Source organism: Stomoxys calcitrans, chromosome 4 (genome assembly GCF_963082655.1).
Source record: "Stomoxys calcitrans chromosome 4, idStoCalc2.1, whole genome shotgun sequence".
Lineage (NCBI taxonomy): Eukaryota > Metazoa > Arthropoda > Insecta > Diptera > Muscidae > Stomoxys > Stomoxys calcitrans.
Window position 1 is genome coordinate 145,913,464 of NC_081555.1, and position 20,723 is coordinate 145,934,186.

The 20,723-nt window shown below is 37.2% G+C and overlaps 2 protein-coding genes across 8 annotated transcripts in view; one reads left to right on the forward strand and one right to left on the reverse strand.

Moving 5' to 3' along the window:
• LOC106082677 (glutamine-dependent NAD(+) synthetase) overlaps nt 1-19,104 on the reverse strand; it is a 56,512-nt gene extending 37,408 nt beyond the window's left edge. Inside the window, exon 1 of the mRNA XM_013245336.2 lies at nt 19,089-19,104. The gene's annotated coding sequence lies outside the window, so the exon portion shown is untranslated. The remainder of the gene's footprint in view (nt 1-19,088) is intronic.
• LOC106082675 (cytosolic carboxypeptidase Nna1) overlaps nt 1-20,723 on the forward strand; it is a 334,059-nt gene that overhangs the window by 10,824 nt on the left and 302,512 nt on the right. Inside the window, exon 1 of one of the 7 annotated variants that reach the window (XM_059367894.1) lies at nt 12,512-13,485. The exons of the other annotated variants lie outside the window; for them this stretch is intronic. Coding sequence (XP_059223877.1) covers nt 13,398-13,485 — 88 coding nt within the window. The 5' untranslated portion in view covers nt 12,512-13,397. Of the gene's footprint in view, nt 1-12,511; nt 13,486-20,723 lie in introns of those variants that run through there. 7 annotated transcript variants of the gene reach the window in all.

The following is a 20,723-nucleotide window of genomic DNA, read 5'->3' on the forward strand; positions in this document are numbered from 1 at the left end:
TACTGATCTTAACATATCTGCAAGATTTCATCAAAATCGTTTCAGATTTAGATATAGCTCGTATGTATATGTATCGCCCGATTTATACTATAATGGCTACAGTAACTAAAATTTTCAACCGATCTGCACAAAATTTTGTATAGATTGTTTTATGACTGGTTTTAACATATTTGCAAGATTTCATCAAAAACGGGTCAGATTTAGATATAGCTCCCATATATATGTATCGCCCGATTTGCACTTAAATGGCCGTAGTAACTACAAATTGCAACCGATCTGCACAAATTTTGACACGGATTGTTTTGTTACGGGTTTTAACATATTTGCAAGATTTCATCAAAATCGGTTCAGATTTAGATATAGCTCCCATATATTTGTATCGCCCTATTTGCACTTAAATGGCCGTAGTAACTACAAATTTCAACCGATCTGCACAAATTTTGACACGGATTGTTTTGTTACTGGTTTTAACATATTTGCAAGATTTCATCAAAATCGGTTCAGATTTAGATATAGCTCCCATACATATGTATCGCCCGATTTGCACTTAAATGGCCGTAGTAGCCACAATTTTCGATCGATCTGCACAAAATTTGGCATGGATTGTTTTGTTACTGGTTTTAACATATTTGCAAGATTTCATCAAAATCGGTTCAGATTTAGATATAACTCCCATATATATGTATCGCCCGATTTGCACTTAAATGGCCGTAGTAACTACAAATTTCAACCGATCTGCACAAATTTTGACACGGATTGTTTTGTTACTGGTTTTAACATATTTGCAAGATTTCATCAAAATCGGTTCAGATTTAGATATAGCTCCCATATATATGTATCGCTCGATTTGCACTTAAATGGCCGTAGTAACTACAAATTTCAACCGATCTGCACAAATTTTGACACGGATTGTTTTGTTACTGGTTTTAACATATTTGATTTCATCAAAATCGGTTCAGATTTGGATATAGCCCCCATATATATGTAGCGCCCCATTAGCACTTATGTGGCCGTAGTAACAACAATTTTTAAACAATCTTTTCGAAAAAAGTCGGTTCAAATTAAGATATAGCTCTCATATACATGTATCTATTGCCCGAATTTATAATTCTAGGGTAGGTGTAGGGTATTATATAGTCGGCTGCGCCCGACTTTTGCCTTTCCTAACTGGTTCGAATGTAAGCTTCGCTTAATACAAATGCAACTTGCCCTTGCCGGTTTATCTGCCTTCTCTATCGCCACTAAAAAAAGGAGTTGTCACCAATAAGCTAAGGAGTTACCTTATACAAATTTTGTTAAGAGACATAAAAAACCTCTTGGCAAATAACATTTTTAACATGTGCACATGGGTGTGTCATGATTGTACTCATGCCCGCAAAAACACTCTCAGCTACCTTGATACGACGAATATATTATGCTAAAATGAAAATAAAAAAAAGTAGGAGAAAAATTGTGCAAAAAATTCCAAGCGGTTCCTAGCAGAGCTCGCATAACTCAGTAGCAACTATTGAAGTGAATAACAATTGAAGTCAAAAACTCATATGTCAGTTAGTTAGTAAACCAGTCAGTTTACAAGAAGTGAGTGGAACTAGATTAACATCAAAATCCGTCAAGTGCTAGTGCATATGTGTGAGAGACGACTACAAAAGACAGAGTAATTAAACAGAGAAAGGAATTTGGAGAATAAAAAAAAAATTATACTGCCGTAGAGTCATTTTATTCTAAAGATATAAAGTAAAAAGTGTTACGTGCCTGGAATTTTCAAAATTTTGGTGTTAAAAAAAATCTTTTTTGCATGGTTTATGGTGTGACTTGAAGCCAATTTATTGTTTGTGGAAACTTAAGTGTCTAAAGCCATTACTCGCGCCGCACTTCTACAGAAGGCCAATAGTAGTTCAATTTCGTTTTGTTCTCATTACTACAGCCATTGTTTGTTGCATTGTTTTAAACGATTCTCAAGCTCGATAGTGTAAAAAGATTGAGGTTAATGGTAGGGTGGTGCATAATGAAATGCGATGCCTTCACACACACACAAATGCCACACATACGGCACTTGCTATTTGAACTATTGGGAATCTACGAACATATCTTATTTGCTATCAATCACCACAGCGTTTGTTTGTAGTGTGGCTATGGTGTTAATGTTGATTTTAATTTCAATGCTCATCCTTCACACAGGGTTCAATGCTTTGGGTGCTGCTGTTCGCTTGTGGCCCCCTGCTATGAATCTACAATAAATACTGATTGCTCTTTGTGATATAAAGTTCAAAAACTGCGGGCATTGTTTTTCAGGGTAATGAGATTTTAATGCGGAGTTCGTTTTGACATCATTGTCGGGTTTAAAAACAGCGCAATACAAAAAAAACAAAAAGAGAAAACCAACAAAATATTTAATTCTTTCTTTCGTAACATTTGTGCCGGCAGTGGTTTGTGTCCTTCCCCTATTTTTCGATGTTTTTTGCCAATTTGTTTTCGCTCATGTTGCCAGCAGTGGGTTGTGATTCTTTTTCCATGGAATTATTGTGAAATCAGTGTCTGTGCCTGCGTGAGCTTCCACCATAACGATAATTATGGATTATGCCCTCATTTTAACGGATTATACGAGTGGTAAGTGATGACTGCTGCCTGCATGGCGCAAGATAAAATTAGACATTTGCCAGACAAAACTAAAACTTTCAAGATATTTTGCACACAAAAGTTGTTATGTACAAAAAATGCTACCACAAAATGCTAATTTGAAAATTGCTTCATAATGCTTTGAAAATGTTGTTGCATTAAAGTTAAGAAATTAATATAAAATAAAAAAAATCGTTGAAATTTAATCTTAAGAAAATCCTTATTTGAAATTTTTGAACAAGAGAAAAAAATTATTGAAATTTTGGTATAGAGAAATATTGTCCTTAGAGTTTTTTTTTTAGAAAATTTGGAGAAAATTTTTTGAAATTTTGTCTTAAAAGAAAATTCGAATTTCGATCGCTGATTGATTATCATTTTACTTCAGAGATGACTGTCTATTTATTATTTTAAATCCAGTAAGGAAAGTCAAAAGTCGAGCGGTGCCGACTGTGTAATAACCTACACCTACCTTATAAGTACAATGTGGGAGCTATATCCAATTCTGAACCATTTGTGATGGACCTCGGACAACCCATATCAAATTTCGAGCAAATCTGTTCAAACTGTAATACGGTCGACAAATGGCAACATTTTTGCACATTACCCAAAATCTGACGAACATATAGATGAGAGCTATATTCAAATCTCAACCGACTTCGAGAAAACTTCATAGATATTGTGGCAGTCGCCGAGGAAAGCGGTGTACAAAGTTTTGGCAAGTGATTGCAGTGATTCTTGGAATGAAAATCGGGCGATATACATATATGGCAGCTGTATCTAAATCTGAACCGATTTTTATGAAATTTAACAGTAATATAAAGAGTTAAAAGAAAATCGCTCTCGCCAAATATCGAGGGAATCGGTTAACAATTGAGCACTTTATTGCAATATTTCTCAATATCGGGCGAACATAAATAGGCGAGCTATATCTAAATCAGAACCAATTTCGACGAAACTCCTCAGATATTGTGGTGGTTGTAGATGAAAGCGTTGTACAAAATGTTGGCATTATTGGTCAATATATGCGCATAATGTGACTCTAGAAGTTACAATCAAGCGATATACATATATGGCAGCTATATCTAAATCTGGGCCGACTTCTATGAAATTCACTATATCACCATATAATCATAAGAAATCCTTCCTGCCAAATTTGGAGAGAATTGGTTAATAAATGAGCACTCTATTGCATTGTTACTGCAAATCGGAAGAACATATATATGGAAGCTATATCTAAATTTGAACCAAACAACATGCCTGTACCAAATTTTAAGACGATCGGACGAAAATTCCGACCTGTATTTTGTAAGCAAATTAACATGGACAGATGTTGTATTGTGTAGTTCACATTGTCTGGAAAGGGAAAGCTCCCTTAGGCTCACAGCAGTGATTGCATTGGCTTGTCTACCCACAATGTCCTGAGGCATTTGGTGTAGCATTAAATTCAGTGTATCAGATGGTGTCATCCTCAGTGCGCCTTCGTGTGGTTGAGTTTTCCTGCTTTCGGAATGAAAATGGCCTTTGTGTGCCTCCATCCCACATGTATATATGACATTCGGATACAAGCAGAGTATATCTCCCTAAGCCAGGGAACCACATTTTAAAATAAACTTTATTGTCCCGATCTAGAATGTCCTGCCGAACGGTAGGACGTGACCCAGATATCAACATTAGATTCGAACTCTACTGTCATAGACCTTTCTTTTAATTGACATGTTATACCGATCGAACTACACGTCCTATTGAAGGGTATTTAGTGGGTGAACCGGTCCCAGACTGTGTCCCTAATGTGTTTACCAGATTCGTAGTCCACTGCCAAAGACCTTTCATTCGATACCCATTTTGTGACATTCATGCCCGTTTTTGGAGTTTGGCAGGCCCCGTCGACACCTTGTATCGAATTCTTATAACAGATGTGTACTCAACTTTCAAACACCTGTCATTTGACATTCATGCCCGTTTTTTGGAGTTTGGGAGGCCCCGTCGACACCTTGTATAAAATTCTTATAACAGATGTGTACTCAACTTTCAAACACCTGTCATTTGATACCCAATCAGTAAATATGTCTTGTAGAGGGGTTTTGGGGGGTGGGGTGGGGTGGTCGCCTTAGACCCCAAGGAATAAATTTTTATATCAGCATTGTACTCTACTCTTAAATAACTTTCATTTGATATCCACATTGCCCCAATCGGTAAATATGTACTGCAGGGGTGTTTTGGTGGTGGGGAGGGCGCTCAGACACCATATTGTCCCAATCAGTTAATATGTCCTGTAGAGGAGTTTTGGGGGGTGGGGTGGGGTGAGCGCCTCAGACACCAAGGAATACATTTTTATATCAGAATTGTAATCTACTCTTAAATACCTTTCATTTGATATCCATATTGTCCCAATCGGTAAATATGTCCTGGCTGGGGGTTTTGGGAATGAGGAGGGCCCTCAGACACCAAAGATGCATTTTTGTGTCAGATTTGTATTCTACTTTCAAGTACTTTTCATTTGATACCCATATTGCCCAAAGCGGTTAAAGTGTCTAATTGGGTGGTGTTTTAGAGGATAGAGGACCCCCCGAAATTTAGGGTGACATTTAAATGCCAAGTTCGTACTCTACTCTCAAATAATTCATTTGATACCCATATTCTCCCAATTGGTAAACATGTCCATTAGGGTGGTTTTTGGGATGGGGCGTCCACCCAAAATTGTATACCAATTTCGTGTTTTTGGGGTATCATAAGGTGACATGCAAAATTTCGCTTAAAACGATGGACCCATCTTCGAGATATGGCGTTTTTGAAAATGGGGGTATGGGGGAGGGTCCTTCCCCTCTTCGGATATCAGAAAATGTAGTACCTTCTTTTCACCTGGGGCTTAACAGAAACAAACAAACAAGCAAACAAAGCACAACAGTTTCATTTTTATATCCACCACCGAAGGATGGGGCTATATTCATTTTGTCATTCCGTTTGCAACACGAAATATCCATTTCCGACCCTATAAAGTATATATATTCTTGATCAGCGTAAAAATCTAAGACAATCTAGACATGTCCGTCCGTCTGTCTGTTGAAATCACGCTACAGTCTTTAAAAATAGAGATATTGAGCTGAAACTTTGCACAGATTCTTTTTTTGTCCATAAGCAGGTTAAGTTCGAAGATGGGCTATGTCGGACCGATCGGCCGATTTAGGGTCTTAGGCCCATAAAAGCCACATTTATTATCCGATTTTGCTGAAATTTGGGACAGTGAGTTGTGTTATGCCCTTCGATATCCTTCGTCAATTTGGCCCAGATCGGTCCAGAGTTGGATATAGCTGCCATATAGACTGATCCTCCATTTAGAGCGATCCTCCCATTTAGGGTCTCAGGCCAATAAAAGCCACATTTATTATCTGATTTTGCTGAAATTTGGGACAGCGAGTTGTCTTAGGCCCTTCAAGATCCTTCGTCAATTTGGCCCAGATCGGTCCAGATTTAGATATAGCTGTCATATAGACCAATCCTCCGATTTAGGGTCTTAGGCCCATAAAAACCACATTTATTTTCCGATTTTGCTGAAACTTAGGACAGCTAGTTGTGTAAGGTCCTTCGACATCCTTCTTCAATTTGGCCCAGATCGGTCCAGATTTGGATATAGCTGCCATATAGACCGATCCTCCGATTTAGGATTTTAGGCGCATAAAAGGCGCATTTATTGCCCGATGAAGCCGAAATTTGGGACAGTGAATTAAGTTAAGGCCCTTAACATACTTCTGCATTATTGTACAGATCGGTCCAGAGTTGGATATAGCTGCCATATAGACCGATTTCTCGGTTTTAGGTTTTGGGGCCATAAAAAGCGCACTTACTGTCCGATGTCGCCGCTATTTGGGACAGTGAGTTGTGTTGGGCCCTTCGACATCCTTCTTCAATTTCACTCAGATCGGTCCAGATTTGGATATAGCTGCCATATAGACCGATCTCTCGATTTAATGTTTTAGGCCTATAAAAGGCGTATTTATTGTCCGATGTAGCCGAAATTTGGGACAACGAGTTAAGTTAAGACCCTCCGTATATTTCTGCAATTTGGTCTAGATCGATCAAGGTTTGCATAAAGCTGCCATATAGACCGATATCTCGATTTAAAGCCTTGGCCCCAAAAAAGGCGCATTTATTGGGTTGCCCAAAAAGTAATTGCGGATTTTTTAAAAGAAAATAAATGCATTTTTAATAAAACTTAGAATGAACTTTAATCAAATATACTTTTTTTACACTTTTTTTCTAAAGCAAGCTAAAAGTAACAGCTGATAACTGACAGAAGAAAAAATGCAATTACAGAGTCACAAGCTGTGAAAAAATTTGTCAACGCCGACTATATGAAAAATCCGCAATTACTTTTTTGGGCAACCCAATATAATCCGATTTAACTGAAATTTGACATATTGACTTATTTTAGGCTTTCGACGGATTTTGATGAAAGATGGTTTACATATATACCCGAGGTGTTGGGTATCCAAAGTTTGGCCCGGCCGAACTTAACGCCTTTTTTACTTGTTATATAAGAGATTTAAATATGATATTTGGCCATTAAAGAAAATTTTAGCAACATTTTATAAATTTTTTAGACAAAATTTTGGGGGTCGGGCTCGGGCTCGGGCTCCATAGCCACTCCCCTGCCAACATCATTGATGAAAGCTATATCTTAATAAAAACCTATTTTTTTAAAATGTATAGCGGTCGTCGTTAGACTAAGAGTGACTCGTGCAAATTTTTACGACAGTCGGAACACAAATGCGACCTGTACCTTGAATACAAGAATACACGGACAGACAGACGGACATAGCTAAATCGAATCAGATAGCGACTCTAAGACGATCGGTTACTCTTCAATGGTTCTAGCTCTTCTCCTTCTTAGCGTTGCAGACAAATACAAAACCCTGTATCACTGTGGTGGTGTAGGGTATTAATAGGCCCAATAAAAGCCAAAGCTAAAACCAACTTTATTTTGTTTCTGATTTAAAACCAAATTTTAAATAATTTCCCCCAGTCATCTATCAAATATAAATAAAAACATAAATCGTAGCAACGAATTATCTTTTAAATAAATTATAGCGACAAGCAGAAAATACCATCAAATAATTTAGATGTTTTTAAAAGATCTATACATACAACAAAATGCTTAGATTAATTAGAAGATTTATTCAATATTTTGTTGTTGGATTTATTTTGCGAAAACATGTGTTTCTTTTTTCATGCATGTAATATAGCAGGCATTCGTTGGTAGAGACACTTTCTGTAGCCTGTAGTATATGCATGTACTTTGCAAATAAGACAAATGATGGCATGAAATAGTTAAGACAGGAAACATTTCAGCTGTCGTCGATTTCATATAATTCTTGAACAGGTGGCACTAAGCAAAGCAAAGAAAATGTCATCTCCCCACGAATGAACAGGGATTAAAATTAACAGCGGCAATAAGAAAAACACCATCACAAATTTACCTCCCTGCCTGCCTGCCTACCTACCAACTGACGTGTGATTGAGATAATTTTTGTAATTTTCAAAAAAATTTAACGTAACATTTTATGTAATGGTACATTTGGTGAATTTATGTCAAATCAAAAGGGAATTTGAATAAAAAAAATAAGGCAACATTTTTAATTATTTTTATTAAAACAAATTTTTGAGAAAATGTGGTCAAAGTTAACAGCTAATCCAGAAGGGTTCTGTAGTGAGGTGGGCGTCAGATCTTCCAGATGGGTGAACCGGTTTAGGTACTCCTATCATAACCTAATAACACAAATTTCATAACCAATAACTGATTTTATTAGATTTTTTTTTATAGTTTCATTACTCTATCCTATTCCCTTTTCAAAATGTTTAATCCAAACCCTCATTTTAACATTTCCTTTACTTGTCAACATCATCCATACATACGTCCAATATTATTCAAATATTTTCAATTTGGAAGAGATCTGTACAAGCACTCTGCAGGGATTTTTCCTAATTGAGTTGAGCACACTTTTGTACACATTAAGTACTCTCTTGCAAATTATCCTTGATATTGGTATTTGTTGTTTTGCCAAATCCTTAGGTTTTCACAACAACAGAATGACGACCAGACCACATCAAAGAATTGCCATGAAAAGTTTAAATGGAATTGATTTGAGTATATCTCTCACATGAGGAGAGATTTTGAATTGCAACTAAGCTGGTAGTGAGGCACAGGTATGGAGGTCGAGAGAGTTGTTAATGGCAGATGGTGGTTGTGGTGGGGCTGGTTCTGGTCCTTTGGTGGCATTTGTTTTGTAAACCACCATGAATGTTTGAGAATTGTGGTTCTCAAACAACAAATCTCTAATATTTGCTAGGTTTTCCACAAATGTGGGTGGCATTGTTGTTCCTTTGTGGGGTCTTATCAAGCAGAGTTGCCAATCGTCATAAAAAGCCATATCGGGCCCGCTCCGCTGCGCCTTCTTTTACTTTATATGGAACACAATTTTCCTTGGAATATTTTTTTTTCGACAATTAGAGAGCTTTTAGTGAAATATCATGCTACGAAAATATTAAATCGCTTGACAAACAGTTTAACAATATAAGTTCCTTTATATGAATCCCATCATTATTGGTCTACGAATTTATGTTTGGATGTAAGGTGTACTCCATTCTTAAAATACTTAATTTCAGCTCGATATTCTCATGATATCTGATTAAGGGGTGTTTTCGAGGTCGAGGTGGTGAGATTCATGGTCTACTTCCAAATACCCATCATTTGAGCTCCATTTTTCCATAGACGGCAAACATGACCGGTTTGGGGAGTGTTTTGGGGGATGGGGCGGTCACTCAGAGTCTTGGTTTTGAAAATATATATCAGATTCATGTTCTACTCCAAAATACCTCTTATTTGAGCCTCATATTGCAATGGTCAGCAAATACTTCCTATTTGGGTGGTGTTGTGAGGGTGGGGTGGCCCCATAGACACTTTTCCCGAACATTGATATCAGATTCGTGCTTTACTTCCAATTTCCCCATATTGCTATGGTCGTAAATTTGTCTTCTTTGGGGTATGTTCTCGGGGATGGGAGGCCCCCCAAACACTAGGCCCCACATCTGGATATGAGATACGTTTTCTACTCTTAAATATCTTTCATTTGAGTCCAATATTGTACTGATTGGACGATAAATATATTTGAAAAGTTTTGGGGGTGAGGTTGTCCCCCTAGGAACCCCATCCGGAATTTTAATACCAAATTTTTGTTTGTAGGTCATTATAAGAGAGAGCACACAAAATTTGGCTGAAATCGCACCACCCATCTCCGGGATCTGGCATTTTTGAAAATTATGGTAAGGGGGAGGGTCCGCTCCCCCTTCAGATATCAAAAAATGTAATACCCTATTTTCATCACGGGATCATTATGCACCATCAGTGAAAATTTCAAGAAAATCGGTTCAGTCGTTTCTGAGTCTATAAGGAACACACAAACACTATCCAAATGTGGGACCAAGTGTTTGAGGGGCCGCTCATTCCCGAGAACATCCCCCAAAGAAGACAAATTTACGACCAAAGCAATATGGGGCTCAAATGAAGGGTCTTTGGTCTCCCATAACACAACCCAAATTGGAAGTTTTTGCTGACCATTGCAATTTGAGGCTCAAATAAAAGGTATTTTAGAGTAGAACACGAATCTGATATATATTTTCAAAGCCCAGTCACTGAGTGGCCGCCCCATCCCCCAAAACACCCCCCAAACCGGTTAAGTTTGCCGACTATGGAAAAATGGAGCTCAAATGAAGGGTATTTGGGAGTAGACCATGAATCTGACATCAACATTCGAGACCAACTGTCTAGGGGACGTCCCAACATCATAACAACCCCCAAGTAGGACGTATTTGCTCACCAAGACAATTTGGTTCTTGAAGATAGTGAAGCTCGATATTCATAGTTTTTAGGGCCCATACTCCCATAAGTGAATGGTATTTGAGATTAAAAAACTAATTTGATATCGAATTTTGAGACCAATGGCAATATGGGGTTCAAATATATGAATAGAATAGAGCACATTGCTGATATATTTTCAGGGCTTAGTGTTTGGGGGCCAACCCAACCCCCCAAAACACACCTAAAACGGGCATATTTACCGACCATGTCAATGTGGGGCTTAAATGAAAGGAAGAGCAAGAATTGATACCCACTTTCGGGACCTATTTTTTTGGGTCTTCCCCTTTCTCAAAAATTGCGGCTTGTAAGGGCTCTAGAAGTCAAATCGGGAGATCGATTTATATGGGAGCTATATCAGGTTACATACCGATTTGGACCGTACTTGGCATAGTAATTGGAAGTCTTACCAGAACACTATATGCGAAATTTCAGGCAAAGCGGACAAAAATTGCGACTTGTAAGGACTCAAGAAATCAAAGCGGAAGATCGGTTTATATGGAAGCTATTTTATTAGGTTATAGCCCGATTTGGACCGTACTTGGCACTGTCATTAGAAGTCATAGCGAAACGCCCAATGCAAAATTTTAACCAAATCGGACAAAAATTGCGGCTTGTAAGGGCTCAATAAATCAAATGGGAAGATCGGTTTATATGGGGGGTATATCAGGTTGTAGACCGATTTAGACCGTACTTGGCCAGTTGTTGAAAGTCGTAACAGAACACTACATGCAAAATTTCAGACAAATCGGACAAAAATTGCGGCTTCCATGAGCCCCTGGAATCAAATAAATCAAATCGGAAGATCGGTTTATATGGGAGGTATTTCAGGTTATAGACCGATTTAGACTGTACTTGACACAGCTGTTGGAAGTCGTAACGGAACACTACATGTAAAGTTTCAGCCAAATTGGACAAACGTTGTGGCTTTTAAGGGCTTAAGAAGTAAAATCGGGAGTACGGTTCATATGGGAGCTATATCAGGTTATAGACCGATTTAGACCGTACTTGGCACGTTGTTGGAAGTGATAAAATAACAGAGTGTGCACAATTTTAGACAAATCGGACAAAAATTGTGGCTTCCAGCGGTTCAGCTACCATAAAACTCAAATCGAGTTTGGCTTATATGGTAGCTATAGCTAAATCTGAACCGATATAGCCCATTTGCTATCAGTATCGTGATTTCGATAGACGGACGGATATGGTCCGATTTAGACCAAATTCGGCACGGACATTGAGTGGTCTTATAAATACAAGTCACTGTTAAATTTTGGTTCAATATTGGTCTTTTTGGCAGCTCCAAATAAAGACCGATCTGAAACAAATACGACACGGATGTCGAAAGGCCTTACATAAGTCCCTGTGTCAAGTTTTAGAGAAATCGGATTAAAAATGCGTCTTTTATGGGGCCAAGACCATGGATCCATATATGGCAGGTATATCCAAATCTGGACCGATCTGGGCCATATTGAAGAAGGATGTCGAAGGGGGCCACCGTAGCGCAGAGGTTAGCATGACCGTCTATGACTCTGAACGCCTGGGTTCGAATCCGGGCGAGACCATCAGAAAAAATTTTTAGCGGTTGTTTTCTCCTCCTAATGCTGGCGAAATTGAGGCACTATGCTATGTAAAACTTCTCTACAAAGAGGTATGAAAATCAATTTGAGGACATTTTTTTATGAAAACATAATTTTGGGATATCCCATTTTTTAAATATCCTAGTCAAAAAAATTATTTGGCTATTGGCAACTCTGATAAGCATACCTTACCTTTATAGGGGTAGTGGAAGTAGACTAAAGACTTGAGGTATGAGCATGGTAACCTATTGAATTGAAAAAAAAACAAACATCAGAGTAATGGTATCCAAGGAATTTCCTTGACGTGTTTTTTATTTCTCTACCGGTGTTTTTTGCATTTGTGTTGGATTATTTTTGGGGGGGCTTTGTCATTGGTTTTGTTGATATTTACCGCCGCTGCAGCCCCATTGTCAAATGGTGTTTCATTTCAAACGGGTGCTGGAGTGCTATACAACGTCTTTTGGCAAACCAAAAACAACTCTCGATGACGTCGATGCCTCCCTACAAACCGCTGACGGCGCCATAAGTTACCTACTAGATGTCAAAACTTCGATGCCAAAAAGAAAAGAAAAACCAAACTAAAGGAAAACGGAAAAACCATCGAATTGAATGAAATCTGACAAATATCGAATGATAAGGGGGAAACCCAACTCAACAAATAATGGAACAGGGTTTTATTGTTTTCCAAAACGTTTTCCTAAGGCTTTGCTAAGGCATTGCTGAGAATAGTCGATTGTCAATCCTTTTGTGTGTTAGTTACGCCACGAGCACGTGAATGGTAAAAAAACAACATGGTCGAATAGAACAGGAAATTAAGAAAAGTGAAAAATAAAGAAAAAATAGTAGACGGAAAAAATATTGAAAAAATTGAAGAAAAAAATCTATTATGGTTCAAATTCAGGAAATCCATTTACTGTTTTCCTTTTAAGTTTTTTGTGTGTATGTAAAAAAAAGATTTGCCAACATCCTTTGCTTTTGGTGTCTGATGCTACCTGTGTTCAAAACAAAGTCGTTTTTCTTTTCTTTTGCCAAGTCAAGACAAAAATCTAGAGTATCCGTTTCCGGAATACTATAAACACAAAAGATTTATATCACTTTATATGTGTCTTCTATCGCCTGTTGCCTTAAGTGTGCTCGTATGTGCACGCGCGCGTGTGTGTGTTTGTGTGTGTAAGTGAGTAAGAGTGTAAGAAATGAAGATAAATTTAAAACGTGTCTAGAGTCCCGAAGACGGCCATCAAGCAGGACAGGCACATGGTTTGAAAGCAAATAAAATCCATAGAGAATGCTTTAAAATGGATTTAGGCGGTCGAGTGCAATTCTTGCAGGCGCAATTATTCCCGGTGTGTCCGTTAACACCTTTGACACCTAATGGAGGAAGAGGTAAATATATTTTAGTTTTTCCTAATTGAAATAACACCAACGGAATTTAAGAATCATTAGACACCAAAAAACTTGAAAGAATTTTTAAAGAATAGAAATAATGTAATATACAATAAAATAATTTAAAATAAAATAAAATAAATTAAAATAAAATAGAATAAATTTAAAAAAATAAAATTTAAAATAATATAATATAAAAAATAGAATAAAATAAAATAAAATAAAATAAAATAATATAAAATAAAATAAAATAAAATAAAATAAAATAAAAAAAATAAAGTAAAACAAAATAAAATAAAATAAAATAAAATAAAATAAAATAAAATAAAATAAAATAAAATAAAATAAAATAAAATAAAATAAAATAAAATAAAATAAAATAAAATAAAATAAAATAAAATAAAATAAAATAAAATAAAATAAAATAAAATAAAATAAAATAAAATAAAATAAAATAAAATAAAATAAAATAAAATAAAATAAAATAAAATAAAATAAAATAAAATAAAATAAAATAAAAAAAAAATAAAATAAAATAAAAAAAATAAAGTAAAATAAAATAAAATACAATAAAATAAAAAAAATAAATAAATAAAAAAAAATAAAATAAAATAAAATAAAATAAAATAAAATAAAATAAAATGAAATGAAATTAAATAAAAAAAAAGAAAAAAATAAAATAAAATAAAAATTAAATAAAATTAAATAAATTAAAATAAAATAAAATAAAAAAAATAAAATAATAATATAAAATAAAATAAAATAAAATAAAATAAAATAAAATAAAATAAAATAAAATAAAATAAAATAAAATAAAATAAAATAAAAATAAATAAATCCGTATAGACTCAAAAACGGCTAAAACAATTTTCATGAAAATTTTCACAGGTGGTAGAGTTTGAGGTGAAAATAGGGTACTAAATTTTTATACCCACCACTGAAGGATGGGGGTATACCCATTTTGTCATTCCGTTTGCAACACATCGAAATATCCATATCCGAACCTATAAAGTATATAAATTCTTGATCCCCGTAAAAATCTTAGACGACCAAGACATGTCCGTCTGTCTGTCTGTTGAAATCATGCTACAGTCTTTAAAAATAGAGATATTCAGCTGAAACTTTGCAGATTCTTTTTGTCCATAAGCAGGTTAAGTTCGAAGATGGGCTATATCGGACTACATCTTGATATAGCCCCCATCGGATCAGACTATGATCCTCCGATTTAGGGTTTTAGGCCCATAAAAGCCACATTTATTACCCGATTTTGCTGAAATTTTGGGACAGCGAGCTTTGTTAGGCCCTTCAAAACCTTTCTTCAATTTGGCCCCAATAGGCTTAAAATTCGATTTAGCTGCTATATAGACTGATTTCTCAATTTTCGGTGTTCGGTTCTTCAACATCCTTCTTCAATTTGGCCCAGATCGGTCCAGATTTGGATACAGCTGCCATATAGACCGATTTCTCGATTTAAGGTTTTGGGCCCATAAATGGCGCATTTATTGCCCGATATCGCCGAAATTTGGAACAGTGAGTTGCGTTAGGCTCTTCGACAACTTTTAGCAATTTGGCCCAGATCGACCCAAATTTGGATATAGCTTTTATATAGACCGATATCTTGATTTAAAGTTTTGGGCCCATAAAAAGTCTTATTTATCGTTCAATTTCGCTGAAATTTGGAACAATGAGTTGTGTAAGGCCCTTCGATATCCTTTTTCAATTTGGCCCAGATCGGTTTAGATTTTGATATAGCTGCCATATAGACCGATCTCTCGATTTAAAATCTTGACCCCAATAAAAACAAATTTATAAGCCGATTTCGCTGAAATTTGACAGTGACTAATGTTACGTTTTTTGATATCCGTGTCGTATAGAGTTCAGGTCGATCTATACCTACTCAATAGCTGCTGTGGGGGCATAAATTATGCATTACGACGGATTATGACGAAAGGTGGTTTACATATTTACCCGTGATGGTGGGTATCCAAAGTTCGGCCGGGCTGAATTAAACGCCTTTTTACTTGTTTGATATCCCAACGAGGGGCGGACCCTCTCCCTTACCCCAATTTTTAAAAACGCCAGATCTCGGAAATGGGTGCTCCGATTTAAGCGAAATTTTGTGTGCCACCTTATGGTACCCCATAAACACAAAATTGGTATAAAACTTTGAGGTTAAATAATCTGGGGGAATGCCCCATCGCAAAACCCACCCGAACGGACATGTTTACCGATTGGGACAATGTGGGTATCAAATGAAAGGTATTTAAGAGTAGAGTGCGAACTTGGAATTAAAAATTGCACCCTAAGTGCCAGGGGGTTCTCTCACCCCCAAAAACACCACCCAACAGGACACCTTTACCACTTTGGACATAATGGGTATCAAAAGAAAAGTATTAAAAGTAGAGTACACATCTGACATAAAAATTTTTTCCTCGGTGTCTGAGGGGCCCCTCACCCCCCCAAAAGCCCCCAGCAGGATATATTTACCGACTGGGACAATATGGGACTCAAATAAAAGATATTTGGGAGTTAAATACGAATATGATATTAAGCATTGGGTCCAAGTACATAGGAGGCCGCCCCAGGACGAAAACCGCCCACAAGTACTGCCAAAAATCCAAGTGGACCGATCGGGACAATATGGGACTCAAATGTAACGATTTCGGGAGTAGATTACGAATATGGTGTCAAAAATTGGACCCAAGTATCGAGGGCGCCGCCGCAAGAGTACCGCCTAAAATTAAAATATAAAATTCCACTGAAAGGTATTCGGGAGTATGAATATGACATTAAAAATTAAATTCAAGTATCTAAGGAGACGTTTCAAGCCCAAAACTACCGTCCAAAATCAAAGTAGACCGACCGGGACAATATGGGACTCAAATGAAAGGTACTTGGGAGTAGAATAGGAACATGATGTCAAGGTACCTAGCGCGCCGCTCCAAGTTCAAAATCGCACCAAAACAACCGCCCAAAAAATTATTATAATTATTATTAAAAATCAAGTTCAAGTGATAGGAGGTTGCCTATCTCTCAAAATAGAAATCAACAAATTGTGATGGGGACATACATATGGTAGTAAGAAACTTACTTTTAGCGTGAATAAAGGCGCAGCAGAGCGCGCCGGGTACAGCTAGTCTTATATATAATAAGTTAAGAGGCGTTAAGTTCGGCCGGGCCTAACTTTGGATACCCACCACCTAGGGTATATATGTAAACCATCTTTCGTCATAATCCGGTGAAAAATGTATAATTTAAACCCTCGTAGCAGCTTTATCGTAATATGGTCCGATTTGGAACAAATGTCCAATTTTGAAGAACAAAATATTGCTCTTTTTGGTAGCCATATCCAAATATAGAACGATGTGAGCTGTATACAACACGGATGTCGAAAAGCCTAACATAAGTCACTGTTTCAAATTTCAGCGAAATCGGATTATAAATGTGCCTTTTATGGGGCCAAGACTTCAAATCGAGAGATAGGTCTATATGGCAACTATTGTACATCCAAATTTGAACCGATCTGGGCAAAATTGAAGAAGACTACCAAAGGCCCTAACACAACTCACTGTCCTAAATTTCGGCTAAATCGGACAATAAATGCGTCTTTTATGGGCCCAAAATCTTAAATCGAGCGATCGGTTTATATGGCAGCTATATCCAAATCTGGACCAAACTGCAGAAAGTTGTCGAAGAGCCTGACGCACCCAAATTTCGGCGAAATCGGACAATAAATGCGCCTTTTATGGGCCCAAAACCTTACATCGAGAGATAGGTCTATATGGCAGCTATATCCAAATCTGGACCGATCTTAGTCAAATTAAAGAAGAGTATTGAGGGGCCTAACACAACTCACTGTCCCAAATTTCGGCAAAATCGGAAAAAATACCAGATTTCGGAGATGGGTAAGGCTATCTTAGCGAAAATTTGTTTGCACAAAAATTTTGTATAAAAATCTGGTGTGGGGTGCCTAGGAGGACCGACATTCAGGGTCCAATATTCAGGGTCAGAATCAGACCATATTTGGCACCTATGTTGAAGGTCATAGGAGAATTCGTCGTGCAAAATTTCGGCCAAATCAGAAAGAACTGCGACCTCTATGGGTTCCAAAAGTCAAAAGGTCTTTGGGAGTAGAGCACGAAATTGACTTCCACATTTGGAATCAAGTCTCTGGGGGTCTACCTTACCCCCAAACAGGACTTTTTACTGACCATTGCAATGTGGGGTTTAAATTTGAGGTATTTGAGAGTAGAAAAAACACACAGGAAAATTGGAATACATTTTTAACTCAAATTAAGCAGAAATTTCTAAATTTAGAGTACTCCTCTCCAACATAGCATTTTGGGGATTTTGGGGTACAATATTCAGGATCCGATTGAGATCACATTTGGCACGTATGTTGAAGGTTATAAGAGAATTCTTTGTGCGAAATTTCGGCCAAATCAAACAAAGAAAAGCGACCTCTAGGGGCTCCAAAAATACAAAAGGGAGATTGGTTTATACGAGAGTTATATTAGGTTAGATTAATACCATACTTGGATTGGACGTTCAAAGTCATAGGAGAATCCACTGTGCAACATTTCAGCTAAATCGAAAAAAGTATAATCGGGAGATGGGTTTATATGGGAGCGATTTAGACCATACTTAACTTTACTTGAAAAATTTCATCCAAATCGGATAATAACGCCCCCTCTGGAGGATCAACATGTCAAATCGGGAGATCGGTTTATATGCGAGCCATAAACATAGAAAGCTGTTTGGGGTTGGGTTGGGGTAAGCACCCCCAGAAAAAATTTAAAATTTAGCCCCCCCCGCGGATTCCAAAAAATTTATTGTTTTCGATAAAATTTGCTAATTTTATTGCTTTTCAAAGGGCTTAAGGCCCCTTCAGAAAGCTGGGCCTGGTTTGCTAATGATCTAAATATGGACCGATAAGACCCACTGATACCTACCGACCTACACTAATAGGAAGTATTTGTGCAAAATTTCAAGCATCTAGCTTTACTCCTTCGAAAGTTTTCTACAGACATAGCTTTCTACAGACATACAGACGGACGGACAGACAGACGGATATGGCTACCTCAATTTGAAATATCTTGACGATCAAGAATCTATTGATTTATGGTGTCGTAGACCAATATTTCTGTGTTATAAACGGAATGAAGATATCGGTATAGGATGGGGATGATTTGGTGGTGGGTATAAAAATAATATATAGAATAAATTTTTTCGAAGTTTGTCGTTCCAATTTGGTTTATTTGCAATCTTCACTGATCTACATCAATTAAATAGCACATTTGTGAAAAGGTTGGGGACGATAGTTTCGTTCTTTCGAAAAATAGCGATGAATGTGGGATCTCTTTTTAAAGCCTAGTCTGAACAGCGTAAATGTGAACGGTCTGAACTCCACAAATGGCGGCAACATTAGTTAAGAGATATACACTGTTAAAAATTGTTTCTGTTTCTAAGCATAATTCGAATCAAGGCGTTGAGCGTCACAGGCTAACCTCAAAATATTGCTTATAATTTCGCAAATAAATGCCAGAATATGATTCACTAAGATTAATCACTACGTACGTTTTGTAAACAATAGTTGTACTTACTTTATTTATAAGTAATCTGAAATGTAAAAGAAGAAATCGTTATTATTTTAATATTGAATATTTACACAAAAATAAAGCTGTAAAACGCAATTAATGCGGCAGGATCTACCATCATGGTGTCACACCATCGGGGACATCTAGCACTAGACTGTCCTACGCTAAAAAGGAAACATTTTTTCGCATGGTTTGATCTACTCGAAAGGGATGAAAATGTATCTAGCACATCTCACTGTTCCGAATTTCAGCAAAATCGGAAAGAACATGCGCATTAAATGAACCCAAGGCCTTATATGTAAGTTTTTTTTGTTCCTTATAGGCTCAAAAACTGCTGAAGAGATTTTCTTGAAATTTTCACAGATTGTGGGTAGTGTTGAAGGAACAATTTTTTGATATAAGAAGGGGAGCGGACTCTCTCTTTACCCCAAAAGTAACACCCTAAAATAAAAGTGGAGCGTTCGGGACATCATGGAACTCAACTGAAAGGTATTCAGGTGTAGAGTACTAATGCGATTAAAAAAATGGGGTTTAAGTACCCGACCCCAAAACCGCACCAAAAGTACTGCCCAAAATCAAAAGTGAACCGATCGTAACAATATAAAACTCAAATAAAAGGTATTCCAGAGTAGAGTAGGAATATGCTACTACAATATGGTACTAAAAATTGGATCAAAATGATTAAGGGGCCAGCTCGAACCCAAAACCACCCCAAGTATTAAGTCGAAGTATTAAACCGGAGTCTAAGAGCGGTTCGGAGTCGGGGCTAACGTGCACAACCCCCAACCAGACTCCGGCTCAATAGTCTGCAATCCTACTCTTCCTTGTGAACAAGATCAGTTCCGTCTTCTTAGGATTCACCCTAAGCCTGCAATCCGCGACCCTAAACGCCGTGCACCCAAGAGCACCACTAAGAATGTCTGATAAAGTGTCTAAACATTCACCCGCAGCGCGAATGACAAGGTCATCTGCATAAGCACACACCGTCACCCCTTTCGCTTTAAATCGGAACAGAATCAAATCAACTACAAGAAATTGATGTGTGCAGCGGTGAAATGACGCCGCCCTGAGATTTACTCTTAATGGTGTTGACCTTTACCGTCGCACAGTGGGATGAAAAAAAAAAATAGTGGAAATTAGTCTGCTATTTTGGAACGGATAGAGATATCTTCATGAAAAACATTTTACATGGTTATAGCTGAGGTGTTATCCAGCTTATATGCAAAATTTCAGAGCCCTAGAAGTCCCAGGGGCCCATTGGTGGGCCTTCATAGTTGGTCACCTCGGCCCTACAAAATTTTGTTCGGGCTGTCAAAAGGTGGATAAGGTGGATAACACCTCAGCTATAACCATGTAAAATTTCATGAAGATATCTCTATCCGGTCCAAAATGGCAGACTTATTTCCACTTATTTTTTTCCCATCCCACTGTGCGTCGTTTGACCAATACTGGCCATGATCTCTCTATACGAACGCATTCTTATATTCCAAGTTATCACGCTATCATCCCCACCTGAACCCCGCAATGCCCGCTCAAAAGCAGGCATTTGCTTATTGCTAAAGGCTTTTCAGCATACAAGAAAGTCGCCAAAATGAATTTCTTATAATCTAGTGTCCTCTCAAGGTGATGCAGAGCAGAGTT